The 25,814-nt window shown below is 34.7% G+C and overlaps 1 protein-coding gene across 1 annotated transcript; it reads right to left on the bottom strand.

Moving 5' to 3' along the window:
• Window positions 1-1,056: 1,056 nt before the first annotated feature.
• On the bottom strand, window positions 1,057-3,372 carry LOC132131361 (SLAM family member 9-like). Its single transcript, XM_059543385.1, has 4 exons — window positions 3,297-3,372; window positions 1,757-2,152; window positions 1,313-1,618; window positions 1,057-1,226 (listed from the first exon to the last, which is right to left on the bottom strand). The coding sequence occupies exons 1-4, from the start codon at window positions 3,370-3,372 to the stop codon at window positions 1,057-1,059; spliced, it is 948 nt and encodes a 315-aa protein (XP_059399368.1).
• Window positions 3,373-25,814: the final 22,442 nt, after the last annotated feature.

Here is a 25,814-nt window from a genome sequence, read left to right as displayed (position 1 = left end):
TGGGTTGGGGGGGTGGGGGGACAGTAATTAATTTGGGGAGGCAAGGCACGCTAATTTTATAATGCGACTTAAGGTATTTAGAATTATTAACGGAGCAGATAAATTACTTAATTATTCATGTTATTATTCATAAATTTTATTTGTTTGTCTTGTCAAAACTTTATTTTAATATATAATACAAGTTAGTTGATAACAAGGGTGTAATCAGGGCCGTCCTTAGCTCATGTGGGGCCCGGTGCGAGGTAGGGAGTGGGTTTTTCACAGTTTTTCAAATGTATAAATACCTGCAGAAGTGTGACCGTCTTTGAACAGACCTGTGAACCATTTCATTGGCTGTGAAGTAGCATGTGGAATTTCACACTAGAATTTCCAGCCTGTTAGTGCAAGCTATGTGGTCTGTTATGTTGCATTTCGCTGCAAAATGCAAATCTCATAGCAACATATGACAATACAAACAAATTCTGTTCCACCGACACTGACATACCGTGAACGGGGAAAGAAATTGAAATCAGTACTAATCAGATTTAATACCCTATAGATCGATAGAATTGACATGGAGACTCAACACAGATTGAATGAACTTACCGATTGTGCTTTTCTTTTGTAGAAAGTTGGCTCAGCATAAGTGATCATTTCTTCACAAGTCTCAACTGTTCAAACAACAATAAATGCATTAAACAGTCAATCTTAACTAGATGTGTTTTTTACTAAATATCTGTCATTATCAATGCTCAAATCGAAATAATAATACATTTAATTAAAAAATGCTAAAAGTTCTTAGCATAATGCAGTAATTCTATTTAGAAATGCACAAAATTAAGTTCAACAAGTAAAACAGGTTAATTAATAGAGATTAACACCAGCAACAGATTGCACATCAGATTGTTCATAAATCAATTGTATTATTGAAATAATGTAGGAATGAATGCGGTCTAGTGCAAAACCCAATAAGCACACATTATTTCAGTCTCTTCTAATAAAAGGAACTAGAAGGCATTAACAAAAAAATTATTATTCAAGAATAATAATGATGATTTTGTCTATTAATTGATTAAACTATTTAGAGTGCATTTTTTCATTTGTCTCGTTTAACAGCAGTAGGTAACACTTGCCTTCTCTGTCAGTTTTTCTGTGTTTCCTGCAGAAGCAGAAGATCACGACTGCAGCGACAATCAACAGAGATCCAGCAGAGATCAGCACGATGTAGAATAAAGATAGACCTTGATCTGTAATTATCAAAATGAGCCGTTTAGTGTTAGTGGATTTTATAAATCAACTCAGTTAATCAACATTAATATAAACGCCATCATACCTGAACATGTGTGACAGAGTTGAGTGATGTCCAGATGTTGAGTCTGGTTGCTGATGGGATTGTTGAGCACACAGCTGTAGCTGTTTTTATCCTGATATTCCACCTCCAGAGGTAGAGAGAGACTGATGCTGAGATCAGACACACTGATGCTGGACAATAAACTGTTTCCTTTGTACCAGGAGAGAGTCACATGACCCACATTCACCACTGAACACACCAATGAACAATTCTGCTCTGAGGATGAGGAGGAGGATGATGAAGAGCATTGTGAAGAGTTTCTGCTGATGACAGGAACAGATAACTGAGCTATAAAACATAAGAGAATAAAAAGAATCTGAATGAATCTAATCAACAATCGTATTTTCACTTTAATGTGTTGAGTGAATGTTTAGTGTAATTATTTAATAAATCAAAAACATGCAAAGGGCAAGGATCTCTTCTTACTATAGACGGAAACACTCAATGTTTTTTTTGATGATCTTGCTCCACTTATCTCTAGTTTATAATCTCCAGCGTGTTCAGTTGTGATGTTTGTGATGGTCAGAGATCCAGTTTGATCGTCCAGCTTCAGTCTGTCTCTGAATCTCTCATCAGTATCAGGATATATGGGGGAGCTTTGTTTGTTTTTTTTTATTCTAGCTATGAGAGACGTTTCAGTTCCAAAAGTCCACAGTATGTCCTCGTTTTCATGTATTTCAGTAACATCAGTGTTTAGAGTAACAGAATCTCCCTCCGTCACTGACACTGACTGTGTTTCATTAGTTTCAGCACCAAACACACCTGAAGAAGATGAACACGGACAAATTAAAGCTGCTTTTGCTTTATAAAGCCTGAAATCAGCTGTATTTTGTATTGTTTAAATTTAAAATGAATACAGCAGAAAATATTTAATATATTTTAAACTCGTGCTCTGCAGTAAATCTAGTGTGTGAAATTGTTTATATTTAAAGAATAATACATGATTATAATTACGGCTTTAATTTATTCTCGAAGACAGATCATTAGACACAACACGCTCCCTGCATCTGATTGCCTTAATTCGCATGGGGTTTCCACAAACTTTACCCAGTGAATTTTCATGACTTCTGCATGTTTATTGCTGAAGTGTCTTTAAAATATTTATTAGATATTACCGTAGAGGATTTGCATTTATTATCCTTGACATTAATATGTAATTACAAAAGACGCATGAGATTTGAAAGCGGCTTAACGGAAGTTGGGGATTTACAATAACAACAGAAGGCTTGGAAATATGAAATTAAAATGATGTTACCTCAGCAGATGAAAATAATCTAATCTGAATTTTAGCAGTTGTTTTATTTCCATTAAATGGAAATTAAGCTATATTATAATATATATATATATATATATATATATATATATATTATATATTATATATTATATATATAAATATATAAAAATATATATAAAACTTGTATAACTTACCGATCAGGTGCAACCAGCAAAAACAAAACAAAAATATATGAAACATTTTGTTTAACTTGTTTAAGTATGATCTAATAAGACCATCTACTGAAAAACTCTCAACCTGTTCATTTGGTTTGTAAATCCTCCCACAACAGCATCGGCCCACCTATCTTACATGCACATGCTCTCTCAACATGGTTTTAGGGGGTGGGGGGGTGGTGTATACTGTATATATTGCATGCATTATTATTGTTTTTGGAAGTACAGTCACATGCACAGTCATGGCAAAATGGAGCTCTGGTTTTAAAATGGTTGTATATATATATTTATAGTTTTATTGTATGAAAAAACAAAGCACAGTTAAAACCATCTGCCATCTTACAATATCTGTTTTACTGACTTTCATCTTCTCAGTCAAACTGAAACCTGCTGTGGTTGATTTCTTTTTTCTTTTTTTTTTTCACAAATGTTTAATCTTTTGGGTTGGCAAATGTTTTGTAGGTGAGGGTGGACACTGACTGCATAAATGTTTGTAGGTGAAGAGTGACTCACAAACCATGTCTCAAATCATCTCTCAGCCCCCACTGTTTTTGTCTTGATACGGCTTCAAGACCCTGGAGACTCCCATCCATTATGAAGAGTCATGTGCTCAGGTTCACCACATGAAAAACATATATATATATATATATATTCACTGTCTTTCGAAGATTTTCTTTTTGAACCATTCTGTTGAGGTCACGACATGCTGAAACTGCTGCACTGCTTGGTTCTTCCTGATGGTTTGCAATCTTTTGTATGGCTTTGTGCAACTTTTCTATTGTCGACATATATGAAGATTGTTTGGCACTGTGGTCATTTAGCATTGGTGTCTCTTCTTCTTCAGACCAGGGTTCCTTAGATTTCATCCTAAAGGTTTACGTATGAAAATTGTGCGTATGTGCATCTCCACCCTGTCTCCTCCCCAAAATGGCCATATATTATGTGAAATGAGTGTACCAGTCGGTGGCAAAAGACTTGAGAAGATGATGAGTTGTTTCGCTATGAGAAGTTAAGAGATGACTTTAGATGAGTAATAGAGAAATGGAAGCTTTAGGGTAAGTTCTACAAGAAAGACTTAATGCTACGTCAAGAATTACAATTAGATCTAACATAACATAATATTAAACATAGACTATAGTTCAAACATGACAACAAACATGGGATTTTTTGTTAACATCATGCTAGCAACACAGTAATCATGTTAGCATCTTGCTAAAAAACATGCTAATAACATGCTAATCATGTTAGTATGGCATTGGCAAAATGCTAATTGTGTTTGTTACTCGACACAAGAAATATATAAGCTCTTTTCTCATCTTTCCTTTTGTTTGCAGAAACTGACAGTGACGTTCCCCTCCATCCTATTGTCCATGCAGGGGGTAGGCTCCGCCCCTGCCTTAGTCTTGACAGTAATAGCTGAATCTTCAACCAGATTCAAGCTGCAGATGGGGCCTACGCCAAAGAATTCTGTTTTTTATTCTGTTTGCATCAATCTAATAGGTCTTTGCATTCAAATGATCAATTACATCAGATGGTTCCTCGATCTCGTTTAAAATGCAAAGCTGCTCCAAGGCTTTGGAATGACCTTCCTCTCTCTGTAAAATCTTCTCCTACACTTCCTGTATTTTAGAGTGCGCTTAAAACTCATTTGTTTTCATTAGCATTTAAAAATGTTTTCTAATTTGTTCTTTGTTGTTGTTGTGGTATGTATATAATGTTTTATGCTTGATTTTATTCATATGTTTTTATTTAGTCTTCCTGTACAGCATTTTGGTTTCCACATAGTGTTCTTAAAAGTGCTTTAGAAATAAATATAGTTGAAGTAGTTGAAGTTGAGACTATCAAAATAAATGTCCCTTGGAGAAAAACGCCTCTATTACACTTGTGTCAGCTGACGCTCAGCTGATCCATTTCTACCTATAGGTTTATGATCCCAGCGCTGCTAGTGCTGCTTTCATTAGGTGTGTTCAACTTCATGCGGAGCTGCAGCAGTGACTTACAGCAGTGAATGCCGGTTAGAAATGTTGTCTGACTCGAGACAGCACTGGAAGAATGTCTGAGAGTGTTTCGAGAGCATTCAGCTGAGTTTGTGCAGCTTGTCCAGAACATCTGTGACTGGCTCAATTGGCCAAACAAGCTTTGCATTTATTCTGACGCCTTTAGTTCAACTAATGCTCAAAAATCTGTGCTTCTGTAACAGTAAAAGCCTTTTTACTGTAGTTGCAATGCTACATTGAGTCACGTTTATCAAAACCACTGATAAAAGTATACTTTATTGGCATTTAAATAGTATAGGCTTGTTCTGAACTTGATTCTTGAACAGATTGCGCTGTTTTAAGCAGTACATGAATGCTGCTTCATGAAAACATTTCTAAAACATCTATGTATTTGGCAAATACTGCATTTAATTAATTTCATCTATGCAGAAAGTATCCAACTTCACGTATCTTCTTTCAACTCTGCCCCTGACGGCATAAAGCAACTCTTGCTGATTGGTCAGTGCAGTGCCTCATGAAGTTGAACACACCTATTTTGTTGCTCAGGTCCTCCTCCATCACCAGCTCCTCCTTTCATCCTCAGTCAGGACTCTTCACATTCAAGCTGTCATTATCTGGATATAAGTCATTACATTTGAGACTGTCCATGATATCTTGTAATATGTTGTTATGATGATTTTATCCAACCAAATCTTCATAGGTTGGCAGGGAGTTCTTATATGTAATGATCAATGTTGGAACCTATGTATATAAATGGGCTTTATGATAAGCAGTTGTAAAATACATCTTTGAGACTTGTAGATTTGTCTGATGAGTGATTGAGTAAATCAATGATTCATCTGTATCTCTCACTAGCACAATCATCAGAACTGCTGTAAGAACTTAAGTTTTAATGTCACAGGTGATAATAACTGAATTGTTAAATGCATTTTCCATTGAGGTATATGTTAAAATACAGTTTAGGTTGAGCTTTTAGCTCTGCATTATAATCACAATGTGTTTATTGTTATAGCAGTGACTCAGCATGACTTTTAGTTTCAGTTTCTGTTTCAGGGACTTTTAGTTTGTATTTCATTTTTTCCCCCATTCATTCATTTAATTCTTGTTTTCTTTTGTTCTTCTTAGCAGTTTGTTGTCATTACTCACTGTCCTTTCCTGCATGTGTCTTGTTTAGGACATTACTTTCTTGTGTACAAATGCCATTGCTTCCTTTCAGTTCAGGATCTGGTGCATTGTTGTTGCAATTAGATACACTTGTCCTTTCCTGCCTCAACGTGATATTCAGAGCTGTTTAATCTCTTTATATGTTGAATGGGGGTTAAATGCAACAATCATAGCCTAAGCAAATGTTGAAGATAATTGAAAGCTGCTTAAAAAGTGAATAACAAATATTTCCTGTACTTCCTTTAATAATATAAAGTGAGTGAAGTGACATTCAGCCAAGTATGGTGACCCATACTCAGAATTTGTGCTCTGCATTTAACCCATCCAAAATGCACACACACAGAGCAGTGAACACACACACACACTGAGAACACACACCCGAAGCAGTGGGCAGCCATTTATGCTGCGGCACCCGGGGAGCAGTTGGGGGTTTGATGCCTTGCTCAAGGGCACCTAAGTCGTGGTATTGAAGGTGGAGAGAGAACTGTACATGCACTCCCCCCACCCACAACTCCTGCCGGCCCAGGACTCGAACTCACAACCTTTCGATTGGGAGTCCGACTCTCTAACCATTAGGCCACGACTTCCCTTTCATCCACGGCTTCCCAAATTATATATTGAATAATCTAATGTTATATGTAAATATGATGGTTCAGCAGCAAATGCTGTTCTTGAGGGATGAATTTTCCTTATGTGTGGCTCAATAATTAATTTTTAATCCAGCAGAGGTAACATTTCCTTATTTATCATTCATGTTCATTTCCCTTAACTTATGTGAATGTTTTCTTATAGGATAGTGGTGCAGAGAACTTTCCTGAACAAAATACTCAAAAAGCTGTCCAGTAATTGCACAGCGGAAGATACAGTGCAATGTAAAAATAATTGTAATTATTTATTTATTTTTTAACTGCTAAAGTTAAAAACCTGTTAAGTTATATAACTATATATGGGAACTCTTAACAGATTTATACATTTACCATAAAATGTTAATATTTAGAATAAAAATGAACAAATCATCTTATAATTTACAGAGAAAATCCATAAAAGAGATGAGAATTCCCAGTTAGTTTTTCCATGACAGCTGTACATAAGGGTTTTATTTTACAACATATGTTGTTATATGAATGTTTACTGCATTATTTTAGTTTTGTGCCTATTTCACTTTGTGTGCACCTTCAGTTTTTTCTTCAGCTCATGGAAAATGTTCTTCAGCTAATCATGATGCACTTTGATTCCTTATGTTGCTTTCACACCCATCCATTTTAACCCGAACTCAACCCGAATCCCTCGAGCGCCCCCTAGCGCTTCCACACAGTTTATTCTCTTCAAAGGACGCCAGTCTCTCAGAGTAGACTTCAAACAATCCCAAACCCATGTGGAGTAAAAGTGTGCTTGAGAGCAGTATGCATGTTAATGCAAAACACCCCATTTCAAAGAATGAACTATTTTTTTAAATGTAGCCTATTGTTCCTTTGAAAATTTTTCAAAACTTTTTTAAACCCATTAGCTACTTATTTCCAGCAGCTGTTATTGTTTTTAAAACTCATTTTTTGAGGAAAAACAAACAACACAACTAGGCTAATTGTAACAAATAATTGTAGCCTAGTGTAATAATGCTCCACACTGATTCTTTCTTCCAATAAACCAGTCACAAGTAGCGTGCAAAATATTTGTAGCTCCATTTGTGGCATCTAATGTCGCGTTATCTCAGGACCACGCCCTTCACGAGGGTAACTTTTCAATATTCAGAACCCGCGGAGTGAAAGTGAAAGTGAAAGTGTTGCTCTTCACAGCTTACTGAAGTGAGTGAGCGGTTTTCCCGCGGAATTGGGTTAATTTACACTGCACCACTGCGCTGGTTTTGGCGAGTGTCACAGACTGACGGTTGCTTTTCTGTGTTTACGCCTTGGAAATAAAACCAAAGGTTCAAAAATCAAGTATACAAAAAAAAAAAAAAAAAAAAAAAGAAAAAAAAAGAAAAAAGTGAGGCCAATAATCATATGTAGGATACTTTTAATATTCCTCTTAATGTTTCACTAAAAAAAAATTGACATTTGCAAGGTGTGTCCAAACTTTTGGTCTATTATATATATATATATATATATATATATATATATATATATATATATATATATATATATATATATATATATATATATAAAATTCCATACTGTATCCAGACCCTGGAGCACAAACCAGTCGCTGGGGTATATGTTTAGCATTTGCCTAAAAAAAAATTGTCTGGGTCACAATTATCGATTTTCTTTTATGCCAAAAATCATTAGGATATCAAACAAAGATCATGGTCCATGAAGAAATTTTGTAAAATTCCCATCATGATTATATCAAAACTTTTTTTATCAGTAATATGCTTTGCTAAGAGCTTCATTTGGACAATTTTGAAAGCAATTTTCTCAATATTTAGTTTTTTCTTTGCACCCTCAGATTCCAGTTTGCAAACTCTTAGTAAAGGACCTTGAGAATCATTCACCTGCTGTGCAAAAACAAATAAAATAAAATAAAATAAAAACCCCAGTTGTATCCAACCTTAAATTCTGCTTACTTATTATGTCATATCTATTAGACAATAAAGACATCATCTACAGTAGTAGATTTTCACTGACGATTGACTGTTGAGATTTGGTAAAACCTCTAAACTGATACATATTATTGACATCAGTGGGTCCATTTTCACACTGTCAGTCAAAATCCAATTATTTGTGCATCCTATTGGAATCACATCTAAATGACTGACTGTCCACACTGTGTACAATATCACACAATCTGATTCATGTGTCTTGTTTTCCAGAATATCTGTATACCAAGTCATCAGTGTCCCAATCTGTAGAGTCAGGGTCCTAGTGCCCCAAATTAATTTACAGGTTGTACACAATTTCACAGTGTGCTTTTTGTTTTGCAAAACTTCAATACCTTCACTAATTCATTCAGACAGTACACATACACTCATTTATAACGCTGCTTAATTATACTAAAAAGTCTCCACTAGTCTGCACCAGGCCACAGTGAAAGAAGGCATGAAACATTATCACTGGACCACAGACTGTCCAACTGTAAATGATTCAATAAATGCTATATACTGGATGAAAATGTGCACTCTTCTCTTACACACTCAAAAGAATGTACTTTTTATTCATGAAATGAGTACATAATTTTAGGGCAATGTACAAGTAGATTAATTTATTTATTTTAGGGATGCATGAAATAAAATGAAAATTCTGGGCCGAAAATTGAAATCAAAACTGCTTTTTGATCATTTAAATAATATAAAATAATTGTATGAGACTTGCATTAACTTTAATTCAACTCAATCATTTTAATGAAACTGAATTTAAAAATAAATACAAGCCAATAAAATACCCACATTTTTATTGTAATTAAGTCAGTAAACTTAGACAGAAAATATATTAATATTAAATATCAATATTATTTTCATTCAGTTCTGTGCAACAGAATCAAATTTAACAGATTTTTTTTTTTAATTATCCAAATAATGTATAGTCTTACAACGCTATTATTATCAGAGCATGTGAGCCGAGCAGAGCATCATGAGAGGGCATTGCCCATTCAGTAGGCAATATTCATTCATTTTGTTTTACTTTTTTTGTTGTTTATGATTCCTGCAGAATTATTTGTAATTATTTTTGAGATAACAATGTCCATTACAATCTTTCAAATGAATGATTTTTGAACATTACAGGCCTCTATATTATTACATCCCTTCAGTCATGGCATCAAGCAATGCTTCTTTGCTTTCTCTAGTTCCTTAATCAAGTGTCTTGTGTAAGCAAAAGAAAAATAAAAAAAATCTCTAAATGATTCCTGAGCTCTTTGAGTCTTACTGATGCACTTTTGATGGCAGATGGTGGAGTGAATCATGGAAAGGTAGTTCTCTTTCTGTCGGTCATGTTCTACGTTCTACGCAGAGCGGGAATATAAGGAATTTATACACATAAAAACATGATATCAGGGTTTTAAAATAAAACATTTTCAAAAAGAACAACAGGCCTACAGTACGTCAAGATTGTTTAAACCAATGGGCATTAAGCTGTGGGAAAGCAGAAGATCAGAGACATAAAGTGGTCTCTTTAGACAAGCACCCAAAGCACGTGAAGTCTTTTTTTTAACACTAGATGGCGCGATATGCAGAGGTAAGCACACTTTCTATTAAACTGAGTCCTGCTGTTAGATTTAACTAAGCTGCACCATTGTATGACATCCCAATATCAACATTAAACAACTATTTAATATAATAGATGTTCCAGCAATCACTTCACCTCCTAATATGTAACTAAAAAACCCAAAGATGGATATATACAGTACAGACCAAACGTTTGGACACACCTTCTCATTCAAAGAGTTTTCTTTATTTTCATGACTATGAAAATAGTAGAGTCACACTGAAGGCATCAAGGGCTATTTGACCAAGAAGGAGAGTGATGGGGTGCTGCGCCAGATGACCTGGCCTCCACAGTCACCGGACCTGAACCCAGTCGAGATGGTTTAGGGGTGAGCTGGACCTCAGACAGAAGGCAAAAGGGCCAACAAGTGCTAAGCATCTCTCGGGGAACTCCTTCAAGACTGTTGGAAGACCATTTCAGGTGACTACCTCTTGAAGCTCATCAAGAGAAAGCCAAGAGTGTGCAAAGCAGTAATCAAAGCAAAAGGTGGCTACTTTGAAGAACCTAGAATATGACATATTTTCAGTTGTTTCACACTTTTTTGTTATGTATATAATTCCATATATAATTCCACATGTGTTAATTCATAGTTTTGATGCCTTCAGTGTGAATCTACAATTTTCATAGTCATGAAAATAAAGAAAACTCTTTGAATGAGAAGGTGTGTCCAAACTTTTGGTCTGTACTGTATATTCTCTCTCCCTCTCTCTTCTTTTCTCTTTCTGTAGCTATATATATATATATATATATATATATATATATATATATATATAACCGTTTGGTTCTCTATCTGTATGACAGCAGGCCAACATTTTGTCAAAAGAGTTTGTCATGTTTCATTGTGTTATCAAAAGTAGAACATATCAATTTTATTTGGCTGGACATTACTTAATATCACTGCCACAGAATGAATCACACAGCTGGATCTGATATTAATATTAATGATGGATCATCTTCTGATGCTGACAGACACATACTCTACTACTTGATTCTCCTCTTCAACATCCTGTATAAAAACACATCAGAGAAAGACACAATTAAATATTTGATATTAAATAATCATCAATATTTGGAAAAGAAAAGGTATTGAATATTGTATTGTGTGGTAATACAAGCTAGAATTGCACAACTATACATTAAATTATAACCACGACACAAGATGAATAGGAAAAATGACAGTTTTGTAATTAAAAAATTATTTTGATAATAGTTAAATAATTTTAATACTCTCTTCCCTTTAACAGTTAATCAGTATATTTACTTTCCTTTCTTCTGCAGTTATTCTAGTTGTATTTTATTAGTTGGTCCCTGCTGTCTGACACTTTTAATATTTGTATTTATTTATTATAATATGTAATGTGATCCAGCACACTATGAAAGTTGATCTGGCTCCTTCATCCACCTTTAGATTCTCGAAGCCATAAGAAAACAATCATCTAGATGACCTGTACTCAAACGTCTTACACTCCATCGATAGAAAGTTAACCGTAAAAGGGTTTCTTTTGGAACTACATTAGCAGGCGAAAGTTTGTGAACCCTCTGCAGAATCTCAGCTATTTTTTTCTTGTGTACTAAATGTAAACATCTTTATGTAAGATATCTTACTCAGGACAGTACTAAATAAAAAAATAACACGCATTTTGTATGATTTCCTTTATTTTGTTAAAATTATACACATTTCACAGATTCTGCAGGGGTTCACAAACTTTTGCATAGCAAAGAAAATATGTGATACTGATGGATCATTATCATTCAGACAAAAACACAAGCTGAAACTCACTGCTGAAATCATACACACACACACAACAGAAATGAATAATAAATGATCTTACTGATGCATGCGCTTTTCTTTCGTAGAACATTGGATCATGAATCATGACAGTAAAAGTGATCTCATCTTCATAAGTCTGACCTGTTTGGACGACAGAAATAGATTAACACTACATGACTCAACTTTTCTTTTTCTTTTTCCTTTTTTGTTCTTGTATGAGTTATTGTTAGGGCTGTCAAAGTTAAAGCGTTAATATACACAATGAATTCAATAGTTTTAATGCTGCAAATTTTAGAACTGCATTAATGAATTTAATTTAAATGACCTTATTCTATGCTACAAGCAGAGTTAAAACGGCAAATACAGACTCAGTTTTTGTTTGTGAGACGAGTAAAAAGCTGCACAAGCTAGATCAGTCAACAAAACAATAACCAAACACTTTATTAGTAACTAAATGGTGTTACGCTGTCAAAAAAAAAAAAAAAAAAAAAGTAGAGGTACAAAGAAGAAATTAGGGTGAGGACTATTTGTACCCTAAAAGGTACAGTTTTGTACTTTTCTTTCTGAGAGTATACATACATAAATGAAATTACATTATAATATGAGCTATCAATTAATCATATAATCATATTAATCATATAATCATACTTCATATATTTAGAGGAGATTTGAGTATATTATTGTTTGTTATAACACTTGCCTTCTTCATCAGTATTTCTACATTTCCAGCAGATGCAGAAGATCGCAAATCCAGCGACAATCAACAGAGATCCAGCAACAGAGATAAGCACCATCAGAAACACAGAGTCTGGAGGAACAGAAGAAGAGTAAAAGACTGACGGTCATTAATGTAAGTGACTGAATCAGTCTGATCTACAACAGAAGACAGAGATCAGCTCAATGAATAACTTGTGGAAGAACCTGAACATGTGTGACAGAGCTGAGTGATGTCCAGATGTTGAGTCTGGTTGCTGATGGGATTGTTGAGCACACAGCTGTAGCTGTTTTTATCCTGATATTCCACCTCCAGAGGTAGAGAGAGACTGATGCTGAGATCAGACACACTGATGCTGGACAATAAACTGTTTCCTTTGTACCAGGAGAGAGTCACATGACCCACATTCACCACTGAACACACCAATGAACAATTCTGCTGTGAGGATGAGGAGGAGGATGAAGATGAAGAGCACTGGGAAGAGTCTCTGCTGATGACAGGAACAGACAGACGAGCTGAAACAAACAGAAATCCTGGTAAATTTAGTCAACAATCTTATTTTGAGCTCAATGTTCAGTGTTTTTACAGTCAGTTTGTGTTTTTATCTCAAAATAAAAAATAAATAAACATTTCAATATGTAAACAGTTATATAAATATTCTGGTTTCAGCACCAGTTAAGCTGAATTGATAGGATTTGAGGCATAATGTAGATTACCAAAAAACAAACAAATAAATAAATACAGTGAAATACTTAGAATGGAAGTCAACGGAGCCCATCAGTAAATGTTAAAATACCGTAGTAAAGACACAGTACATGAACAATAGCTGTATAAACAAAAATCACTAAAATAATTTATCCAATTTTATAACTTTATTTCCTAGACATTTTAACTCTTTAAACCTTAAAGTTACATGTATACTATAATTACAATTTAAACCGTTTATAGCTGAAATAATTCACAAGGTTTAACAAGAATTCATGTAAATGTGTTTATAATATTATAGGCTCCACATTTCTGTTTTTAAGTCTTCCAGAAATTCATTTGACGTTAGTGCCTTCATCATATTCTTGAGATTTGACAAATGACAAGAACAAATGATCTCTACTCACCATAGACAGAAACATTGAATGTTTTTGATGTTTTTTTCGCTCCACTTATCACTAGTTCATAGAGTCCAGTGTGTTCAGTTGTGATGTTTGTGATGGTCAGAGATCCAGTTTGATCGTCCAGCTTCAGTCTGTCTCTGAATCTCCCATCAGTACCATTATATGTGAAGAAGATTTGCTTCTTTTTCTTCATTTTAGCTATGAGAGACTTTTCAGCTCCAAATCTCCACAGTATGTCGTCGTATTCATGTATTTCAGTAAGATCAGTGTGTAGAGTAACAGAATCTCCCTCCGTCGCTGACACTGAATCACCAAACACACCTGATCAACAAACAGATGAAGGTAATTACAAAAGTAGGACATTTTAATTAATCAGCTGTTATTATTTCATTTCTTTTTTGACTGACTAGAAGAACTTTTCGGTTTAGCTCTTGAAGATAAAGAAAAATAAATATGTAACATGTCAACTGTTGTCTTTAAACTGCTGCGCTAAACTGTTAACTTCTATCTTTACAGAGAATCAAACAGACAGAGAAATAATTTCAGTGCTTATAGATTGCAGAAATATTATTATAGTTTTAATATGGCAGCAGCATTTATGAAAAAAAAAGAAGACAGATGTATTTGTTCTGTTTTGGCTTAGTTTCTTGTCCTGTGTTTCCCTTTTGGTGCCTGTTTGTTCCAATGATTATTATTGCGTTCACCTGTTGTTAGATTAATTATCATATTTAGTCTGTGGATATACAGTATATTCCCTGTTTTGTTCAGTTCTTGTGTTTCCTGAGCTTCTCCCTCCTGTTTTGTGGATTATTGAATAATAATAATGATGATAATAATAACATTCAAATGAAATGCATTACTCCTAAAAGAAAAAAAAAACATATGTTTGCAGTCATGTAAGTCATGGGAGTTTACTTTAGAGTAATGGAGCACTGGGAATAAACTTAATCTACCTTAAATGTAAAGTAAAACCAGGATCAAAATGGTTTATGGTTTATGGTTTAAATGTACATCTGCTTATTTCTAAACAAAATGTAAAGTTTGGTGCACCAGAAAGATTAGATATGCCTTGATTTAATCTCAATTTAAGATTCTTTTTTTTATGGTGCAACACATGCTTACTCTTTAATTTGTTTTAAATTCTCTGCTGTAGAGAAAAATCTATGTATAAATTCACATAATTTATTGAAAACAAATATAACAAATATTTTTTTGAACAGAATTTTTAAAAATGGCCTGATATTTGAATGCACCTTAAAATATGTTTTTGTCATTCTGAGTCTCCATGCAAATCATTTACATTTACATCCCGAAAGGGTGCTATTAGTGTTTAAAATCTATTTTTTAGTACAAAGAGTGTAGCACCACAGTTTTAACCTTTTTTCTGAGTATAACAGAATATTTTATTCTCCTTTATTACTCTGTGTTTTTTTTAATAAACCATAAAAATGTTTTTATTACTTACCAATCAGACGCCAGCAGCACAAACAGAACAAAACAAACATATGAAACATTTTCGTCAGTATTTCAGCGTTTGATCTGATGAAACTATCCGCTGAAAACACTCAAGCTATAATGAATCCTCCCTCAACAGTTTGACCCTCCTAGTTCACACGCAGCATTTGCATATCATATAATGTTATAATTCATCTGGGCCTTATTACCTCTTCTTAATGGACAAAACAATATTTTTATCGTTTAACATACTTTTTGTCAGGTAGCTGCCTGACTTTGTTATATGGCTAAAAGCTGAAGAATGTTGTGTGAATTGTGCATATACTATATTTCACTGTAAAGAGCATAACTGCAGTTTTTAAAGTTGTTGTTTATCAGTCTTAGTGCTTGCACTGAAGAAAAAAAACAATAAGTAGATTTATAAAGTTTTATTTTGTATTAAATTAAGTCAAATCTACTAAAATAGGTTAGGTACATTTAGCAAAGGAATTGAGTAAATTTCACAAGGCAAGTTAGAGTTTCATGAGTAATAGCTATCTAGCCACTTTGTTAAATACGCACATACTCAAGTACATTACCCTCAGTTACAGATGATATAATTTACTCAAACAAGTTAGCACTGGTTAACAACCATGCTATTAAATCATGTGGTTCTTTTGCAAACATGTAAGTAAGCAAATATACAACTTGTTATCCTTTGAAAATAATATGTCCACTCGATATAATTATTATCCAAATGAACACTGAGACCTCGACACTTGATACATCATACACAAAGACGCTAACAATCAGTGAATAGTGTTTAAGTATGAATTGGTCATTTATTTAAACCCAATGAAAAAAAATCAACCATAAAACAGTGTAAGTACAGTGAAAAATTTTACATTTGTAATTATTCATGCCCCAGTGCATGATGGGCAAAATGGGATCATAACTTTGATATTTACTTAAAGAATCCTTTGTTAAACATAACAAACAATTCCAAGTATGCTTATAATTTCAATTTTAATTTCAACAAGCTTAAATGGAATAGGAATATATAATTTACTTTATTTTTTTTATTTTATTTTTTATTAATACCATAATCTAATATAGGAAGAAAAGTGGCCATCACCAGGTATTCTCTAGCGCGAATGAATAAGCATGATTTTGATCTGTAGAGATAGCCAAGCTTTATCTTAAGCTTAGAAACCAGATTGCTAACATGGGTTCTGAAACATAGTTTAAAATCAATGATTACACCCAAATATGTATAACTGTTAACTAATTCAATTTCATTTCCTTCAAAAGTTGAGATGTTTGAAGAAGAAACTGGAAGTTGTCTTGAGTTTGTGAATACCATTATTTTTTACTTTTGTACATTTAAGACCAGCTTAAGCTGTTTTAAACGGTTCTGAACAGTATTAAATGCAGACTGCAAAAGTTCAAGGGCTTGTGCAGTAGATGATGCAGTACAGTAAATAACAGTGTCATCAGCATAAAAGTGATACATAGCATTCGATAGATTTTCACAAAGTTTGTTTATATAAATTGAAAATAATATGGGCCCTAATACTGAGCCTTGAGGAACCCCCTTGGAAATAGGCAAAAATGAAGACACAGAGCCAGCTATCCGAACACTTTGGGTTCTACCTGACAAATAATTTGCAAACCAATCTACCGAATGCTTAGACAAGCCAATGCTCACTAGACTGTTCACAAGAATGCCGTGATCAACTGTATCAAAAGCCTTCGAAAGCAATATCAATTTATCACCTTCAATGCTTCAGATATGGCGCTATGTTTTTTCCTAAACCCTGATTGAAAAGGTGATAAGATATCATTTATATTTAAAAATTAATTTAGTTGCTCACCAACCAGGCACTCAAGGAGTTTAGCTAAAATACACAGCTTAGAATTTAATTCTTGCTTGAACTTAATGTAGAAATTACATTTGTTTATAAGTAGTATTTACTTCACCACAAAATAATTTTTATCAGTGTGGAAAAAACAAAGTACAAACACAGTGCCAGTTTTACTGAAGCTCATCTTCTAAGTCAAACTGAAAGCTGCTTTGGTTTGTGTTCTTCAGAAATGTGGTTTGATCTGTTGCATGAATAAACAGCTTGTAGATGAGAGGGGGTTTACAGAGCATGTGTGTTTAGTTTGTAGGTCAAGAGTATCTTCCTGTCCTGGAAAAAAAAAACAAAAAAAACAAAAACAAAAAAAACCCTGACACTGTTTTGACACCAAGCTCCAAGAAGTAGGAATGGAAACCCTAAATTAATTATTAAATGAATTACTAAATTTAATTATTATTATTTTTTATGTAACTTTTGGACAGCAAGACTATTACATACTTAATAAACTAGTCAATAAATAAAGTTTGTTAGCAACAGTGCAGCATAGAAGCACTATTTTTATTTTATTTTATTTTTTTACTCAAAACTGATGAAAACTAAATAAATTATTAACAGCCATCAAAAAATAAATTGTAACTCATACATTGCATTGATTCTCAAAATTGACCAGACATTGACAGAAAAATAAGAATATGACCTGTGAAAAAAAAAAGTTAGCAAGAATACTTTGTACAAAGACATATTGAGCTGGAAATAACTTCTGAAACTAGAACTGTTTAACTGCAGGATCACTGCATGAGTATAAGATCATGATGCATATGCACACAAAGTATATGATACTTTCTTATTCCACAGTAATATCACTGTTTAATTTGAGGATTATGTGTTTAATATTTAGCAGTAAAGCAGATTTTCTGTAGAGCAGAAGTCGACGGTTTTATGTGAGCGGGAATGGAAAAAGCCCTTCAACCACACGCTACTGACAGACACACTTTTCACACCTCACACACTCTCACAAACAGACATCAAACACAGACATTGAGCAGTACACATGCTCACTAATACGTTTTCTGTCCAACAGATAAACCACATTTGTGCACACACGTAAATAAAAGAATACATGAGAACACAGCAGGGTCTCATAAGTTTTGTATGTTTTTTTTATGTTTTTTAAACACATGGTCTCTTTAAGACTTTAAGAGTCAAACATAAAAATGCTTCAGTGTATTATATGATTTACTTAATTTGTTAAAAGTCTTTGTATTACAAGGCAGATTCTTTTTAAGTGTTTAGGAGACTTTTCAGTCTTTAAGTATAACACGTATCCAACATAGATGTCACACAGGGTCTTGAACTTAGAAAAAGACTGAAGTTTGATCATCTTCTCATTTTGATTGGTGCATAATCCACATGATCGTCCTCTTGAACTTTCTAAAAACACATTACAAAAGATATAAAAATAGTAAATGTGGCATGTTCATCCTGAAGATTGATTGAGATGTAATGTGATATATATACAATAAGTAACAAGTGTTTCTTGCATTGTATAAAGATTGTATGGCTTTTATAAACCTGTATTGTGCTGTGGTGATGGATCATTATACAGGCAAAAACAAGTGCACACACATCTACATCTGCTGAAACGATATAAAGTCTCTCAACATAAATGAATCAATTATCTTACTGATGTCTGTGTGTTTCTTCTGTAGAACACTGGAACAGCGTAAGTGATCTCTTCTTCATGACTCTCAACTGTTTCAACAAGAAAAGATGCATTAAAACAACAAAACTCCATCCGAACTAACAATCAACCAACAAAAGTCATCATTAGAGATTTAATTTGACTCATCCAGCTGCATCCTTACACATGTAAATATTGTTTATAAATGAAGAAAGCTTTTTATTTTTTTTTTATTAATCCAGACTTTTGTTGATGATTTGCCTTTACAGTATTATGATGCAGTTTAATGTGCAGTGTGTGTGTATGTGTGTGTGTGTGTGTGTATCAGTGACATGAATAAAGAGTGCTACCCAGTGTCATTATATACAAATACATGTGTAGTTTAATAATAAATAAAAAATAATAATAAGTTAAGTCTCTAGAAATGTTCTGTTTATTCTTATAGAAATGATCTAGGGGGTGTTAACTGTGGAATAATGAGAACAGTTTTGACTCAATTCTAATTAGGACTATCACTTGACTAAAACATTTAAAATACACTATAATTGCTAAAGTCAGTCTATAACACTTGCCTTCTTGATCAGTTTTTCTGTGTTTCCTGCAGAAGCAGAAGATCACGACTGAAGCAACAATCAACAGAGATCCAGCTGAGATCAACACGATCAGAAACACAGAGTCTGGAGGAACAGAAGAAGAGTAAAAGACAGACAGTCATTAATGTAAGTGATTGAATCAGTCTGATCTACAACAGAAGACAGAGATCAGCTCAATGAATAACTTGTGGAAGAACCTGAACATGTGTGACAGAGCTGAGTGATGTCCAGATGTTGAGTCTGGTTGCTGATGGGATTGTTGAGCACACAGCTGTAGCTGTTTTTATCCTGATATTCCACCTCCAGAGGTAGAGAGAGACTGATGCTGAGATCAGACACACTGATGCTGGACAATAAACTGTTTCCTTTGTACCAGGAGAGAGTCACATGACCCACATTCACCACTGAACACACCAATGAACAATTCTGCTCTGAGGATGAGGAGGATGATGAAGATGAAGAGCACTGGGAAGAGTCTCTGCTGATGACAGGAACAGACAGACGAGCTGAAACAAACAGAAATCCTGGTAAATTTAGTCAACAATCTTATTTTGAGCTCAATGTTCAGTGTTTTTACAGTCAGTTTGTGTTTTTATCTCAAAATAAAAAATAAATAAACATTTCAATATGTAAACAGTTATATAAATATTCTGGTTTCAGCACCAGTTAAGCTGAATTGATAGGATTTGAGGCATAATGTAGATTACCAAAAAACAAACAAATAAATAAATACAGTGAAATACTTAGAATGGAAGTCAACGGAGCCCATCAGTAAATGTTAAAATACCGTAGTAAAGACACAGTACATGAACAATAGCTGTATAAACAAAAATCACTAAAATAATTTATCCAATTTTATAACTTTATTTCCTAGACATTTTAACTCCTTAAACCTTAAAGTTATACTATAATTACAATTTAAACCGTTTACAGCTAAAATAATACACAAGGTTTAACAAGAATTCATGTAAATGTCTTTATAAAATTATAGCCTTCACATTTCTGTTTTTAAGTCTTCCAGAAATTCATTTGACATAAGAGCCTAACCGTAATCTTCAGTTTTGCTTTAAAAAAACATAAAGTAAATAAATATATATTTCTTTTTGATAATGAAACAATGTGCCACAAATGCTGTTGATGGAGCTCAACTTCTACTGAATACTGCTTTAATAAAATAAAAATATGTGAAGGACAAGACGAATGATCTCTACTCACCATAGACAGAAACCCTGAATGTTTTTGATGTTTTTTTCGCTCCACTCATCTGTTGTTCATAGAGTCCAGTGTGTTCAGTTGTGATGTTTGTGATGGTCAGAGATCCAGTTTGATCGTCCAGCTTCAGTCTGTTTCTGAATCTCTCATCAGTCTCATTATATGTGGAGACAAATTGCTTCTTTTTGTTCATTCTAGCTATGAGAGACTTTTCAGCTCCAAATTTCCACAGTATGTCGTCTTCTTCATGTATTTCAGTAAGATCAGTGTGTAGAGTAACAGAATCTCCCTCCGTCACTGACACTGAATCACCAAACACACCTGATCAACAAACAGAGATTACACTGATTAAAGCTTCTGAGAGTTTACAAAGACTAAAATCTGATTATTTTTTATGGTTTGCATGTGAACTTGAAAACAACCAGAATAACAGCATAAAAAACAAAAACGAAGTGAAAGGTGAGATATATGAACAGACTACTGTTAAAATCACCACACAATTTTAAATACAGATAAACAAATCAGAGATTATAATTCTGAATAAAACTTGAATCTGTGGTTTATTATGTCCACCATGATGGATTCACCATTAATTAATGAATTAAAATGGCAGCATATTTTTGTGAAAAAATAAATGCTAACCACATATAACAAACTATAACAAGCCTGAGATCCCCTTTACAGTATTATTATCACTAAATGTCTGTTTTAAACAAGCACATGACCCAGCAAACAGTAATACTCTGGATTTTCATACAAAAGTTTCCAGTCTATTTAATTCATAAAACCATAAATGCATTAATCTCAGATATGAACTCAAAGTAAACAGGTTTCCAAAAACAGCAGTGTTTGTAATCATACGACTTATTAAGGAGCTTACTTTATAATAACTGAGAGATTAAAGTTAAGCTCTATTAAATGTAAAGTAAAACCTGGATCTAAATGAAGGTTTAAATATAAGTCTGCTTATTTTTTTAAATAGTTTAAAGTTTGGTGCAACATAATTATTAGTTATGCCTAGATTTAATCTAGATTTAAGATTAATCGCGATGATGCAACACATGTCAAATCTTTCATTTATTTTAATGTTCTGTAGTAGATGAAAATCAATGTATAAAGTTACATGATTTATTAAAAACTAATGCATGATAATTATTGAAGATTAAAAGTGCCAGTTTATTTGTGTTTGATATATTCAATACATATTTTAAATAAATGACGCCTTTAGATCAGTAGACAAATCATAATGTTCTTACACTGAAAAAAAAATCTAATTTGAACAGTACTCTGTCAGAAAAAAATAATAAATACATAATAATAATAATAACACAAAAGCACTGGGGCAGTAACCTTTCAAAGAGTAAACTTTTGTACCTTATTTATCTTTAAAAGGTGCATAGTAGTATCTCAAGTATCTCAAGTATTTTATACCTAAAGTGTTCATATTAAAGTGTACCGCCTCAGTGACAGTTATTATACCTTTTTACTGTATGTCTCAAATTGTAGCAGCCGCTGTTATTAAAAAAAAAATGTTTTTATAACTTACCAATCAGACGCCACCAGCACAAACAGAACAGAACAAACACGTGAAACATTTTCTTCAATTGTTCAGTGTCTGATCTAACAGAACTATCTGTGAAAAACACCCGAGTATGAATCCTCCCTCATAAGAGTTTGTTCCTCCTAGTTCACACGCTGCGTTTGCATGTGATATAATGATTTAATTCAGCTGGCTGTTATTCAGAATTGAGCTACATATCTGTTGTGTATTTCAATTATCAGTTTTATTGAATAGAAAAACCAAAGTACAAAGTAAAAACCGTGGATGGTCTCACAGTGCCAGTTTTAATGATGCTCATCTTCCGAGTCAGACTGAAGGCTGCTGTGGTGATTTATTTAGAGATGTGGTTTGATCTGATAGATAGATAGATGGATAAACAGTTTGTGTGTTAGACTGCTCACTCAGAGCAGAGGTGTTTAGTTTGTAGGTGAAGAGTTTCTTTCTGTCCTGCTACTACTGTATGAACAGCTATTTAAGACAGTTCTGGAGATTTTTTTTTTTTTATAATTTTTTTTCTGAGGTTGACAGAGGAAGCAGATGAAGATCCAGCAGATGGCGCCACTCGATATTGTGAATGAAAGTGATGAGAGTAGGGCAGTGTAAATATGAGACAAAGATTTTGGCAAAACCATTTCTCAGGCAATCTCTAATAATAGTAATTGTCTGTTTTTATCAATATATTTACAAATCAAGTCTGTCTTCAGGCCCTATAACAGGAGTAGCCTGTGTTGTTGTGCTGATGTGATTCACTATCACTGCAGTAACAAGAGCAGGACAAAAAGAAGCTTTTAGAACCTTTGCTTCAAAAATGATTCGAAGCGCTGGAAACTCACGCTGGTGACCCATGCTGGCTTTTTCATTTCTATCTTGCAATAAGCTAATCAAACGGACACTCTCCATATTTCACGTGTTTGGCTATTTGCTGCAGGTCACACTTACAGGTGCACAGGCTCCAGAGTTAAACTCTGGATCAAACTCTGAGCTGACAGAGAGTGTTTTATTGAGCATTATGAAACTGATGAATCTGATCTAAACCAAGTTGGATTTGTTAGGTTTTGTCAACTCTAAACCTACTATGAAACTCAAGAGTTCCCTTTTCAAAACTGGTCTCACATGTTGCGTAAAACTCTGTGGGGAAACTCCTGTTTACTGAACACTGAAGTCTGATTGGTTCATGTTTGTGTGTCTACATATAAAAATGGCATTTCAGCTCACCAAAATAGGAGGAGTTGGCAGGCTATATGGGTTTGTGGTGAGTTACCAGGTTCGAGCGATCTGATGCTGGCACACGTCCTGCGTGCTTCACTATGCCCATAGCAGTTTGATTCGCTGGTGCATTTCACACATGAGGATCATTGCCCCTCGTCTGCAGCGAGGAGTTTGATCTCTTTCGGCAGATCAGAGGAGGAAGCTGTCGCTGATGACTTTATGTCACTGACAGCTTTAGATGCAGACGACTGGGTTTGTTTCGGAGAGGATCCTGGCACCCTTCTCCCCAAAGAGTCACCACGGGACAGACAGTGAACTGATCTGAACCCTCGCCAAGGCTGTGGAGGAACTCGGCTTAGATTGTTTGGCTCCAGAAGAGCCCAGCCACAGCTGCTTTGACAATAGTTCCTGTCAGGACGTTGTAAATGAACTTACCAAGGCGAGGCACTCCCTCAACTCAGAGCAAATCCACTCTTCTGCTTCTGCCACCTTCACCTTGATGGAACTGAAGAAAAGGGATATGACAAGCTCCCCCCTCTGAAGATTGAAAGCCAAGGCCATGCACCCATCCAAGCCCTGCATGACCACTTGCGGGCCATGCTGGCTCAGCGCTGGACATGAAGGCAGTGCTTCAAGTGTTTCAAGCCAAACATCCCTCTGTGCAATAGACGAGTCTGGCCTGAATCCTGAGGATTTTAAGGAGCTGCACACAGCAACTGATCTGGCTCTGCATGCTACTAAGGCTACTGTTCAGGCAATCACAAGAGCATGGTGGACTTGGTGGTGCTTGAGCTGAATCTAACCGAGATCAAGGATGCTGACAATCACTTTTTTTCTCGACTCCCTAGTCTTCCTGTTATTCAGCCCTGCTGTGGACGGATTCGCAGAGAGCTTCACTGCAGTCGTCTACTTGAGTCGTCGCAGTCCATCCACTAGTTCCTTCCTAAATGCTCCAGCTCGGCAGCTAGTTCAAGTCACCAGAAGCCTCTGTCTTCCCAGCCTCTGTCTAACCGTCTCCAGCTCAGCCTATGCCCAGATCAGAGCCTGAGCTCAGACAGCACCCTCAGATAGTTAACCTCCACCTATTTCCTAAGCGCCAGGGACCCAACAGGTCACTGGTGTCCATATGTATTTCCAAGTCGGGAAAACTATTTTCTGAAGTAAATAAAAAAGTGCTGTTAGATAAAGAGGAGCATCACCATGTCTATATCAGATGAAACACTGTGATCTCTGCAAATCCATTAGCCCTTGTCAGGAGTAACACATGCATGTGGAGTATGTCATAAATAGTTTATGTTAAAGAAAGGCCTGCAAAATTAAATAACCCTTCAACACGTAAACACTGTATATTAGTATTCACAGAAAACCGAGGCGCAAACAGTACAAACACTAATAGTAAATAGGTTAAAAACATCCTATCGTATCCTTTTGATCTGCTCATTACTGAAGGTAATAATAATAATGACGGTTGGGCCGTTATTCAGATGTCTGTTCACTGACCGCCTGCTGCACATTACACACACAACTTTAATCAGCAAGCTTCAATCAGATTAACTGACTTCAACACATCTTCTTGCAACACAGTCAAGAGTGATCTTATCGTTTTTCTTATTTTTGGTTGCTGAATCAGTTCAGACTTCCTCCTGTGTCTGGACTGCATTAACAATAATACAGATGAGTTATAAACAACAGAGTTTGCATTCTTATGTCGATTTCAGGATTAGATGCAGTATTTGCAGTCCTAAAACAATTGTCTATGTTTCCTGCAGTGGCAGCACATCCCAACTACAGCAATCATCAACAAAGATCCAGCAGCAACAACAACAGGGATCAGCTCTATCCTGGAGGATGAGAAGGATAGTGTGAAAGATTCCACTGGAACGGCTAAAGAGTCTTCAACGAAAGAGATCAGGTCAGTCAATAATCACTAATATCAGCACTGCTATACCTGCAGATGTGTGACAGAGTTGAGTGATGTCCAGATGTTGAGTCTGGTTGCTGATGGGATTGTTGAGCACACAGCTGTAGCTGTTTTTATCCTGATATTCCACCTCCAGAGGTAGAGAGAGACTGATGCTGAGATCAGACACACTGATGCTGGACAATAAACTTTCTATCAGGACAAAGTAACCCAACTCACATTAAATAAAATATGAAAAAAGCTTGCAAAAAATACAGATTTTTGAGAAACACCCTTTAATCTTTGGGTTTAGTTTGCTGGATATAGCAAATGATCTTAACATTTGAAACAAGATAATGGTCTATGTTTAATTTCATGAAGTGTGCGATTAATCACAATTAATCAGAAAAAGTGTGATTTAATTAGATTTAAAAAAACTATATAGATTGACAGCCCTAATATATATAGTGTATGTGGAAAAGTACAAAGTTAACACTGTTTATCATCTCACAGTACCAGTCTTCTGACTCAAACTGAAATCTGCTGCAGTTTGATTTCTTCAGAAATGTGGTTTGATACACAAGTTTATTCTTAAAAGGGTTTCTTTGTTTCTGTTTTAGAAAAGAAT

This window comes from Carassius carassius, chromosome 48, assembly GCF_963082965.1.
Source record: "Carassius carassius chromosome 48, fCarCar2.1, whole genome shotgun sequence".
NCBI lineage: Eukaryota > Metazoa > Chordata > Actinopteri > Cypriniformes > Cyprinidae > Carassius > Carassius carassius.
Note: the sequence above shows the minus strand (reverse complement) of the source record. Positions and strands in the feature narration are given on the sequence as shown.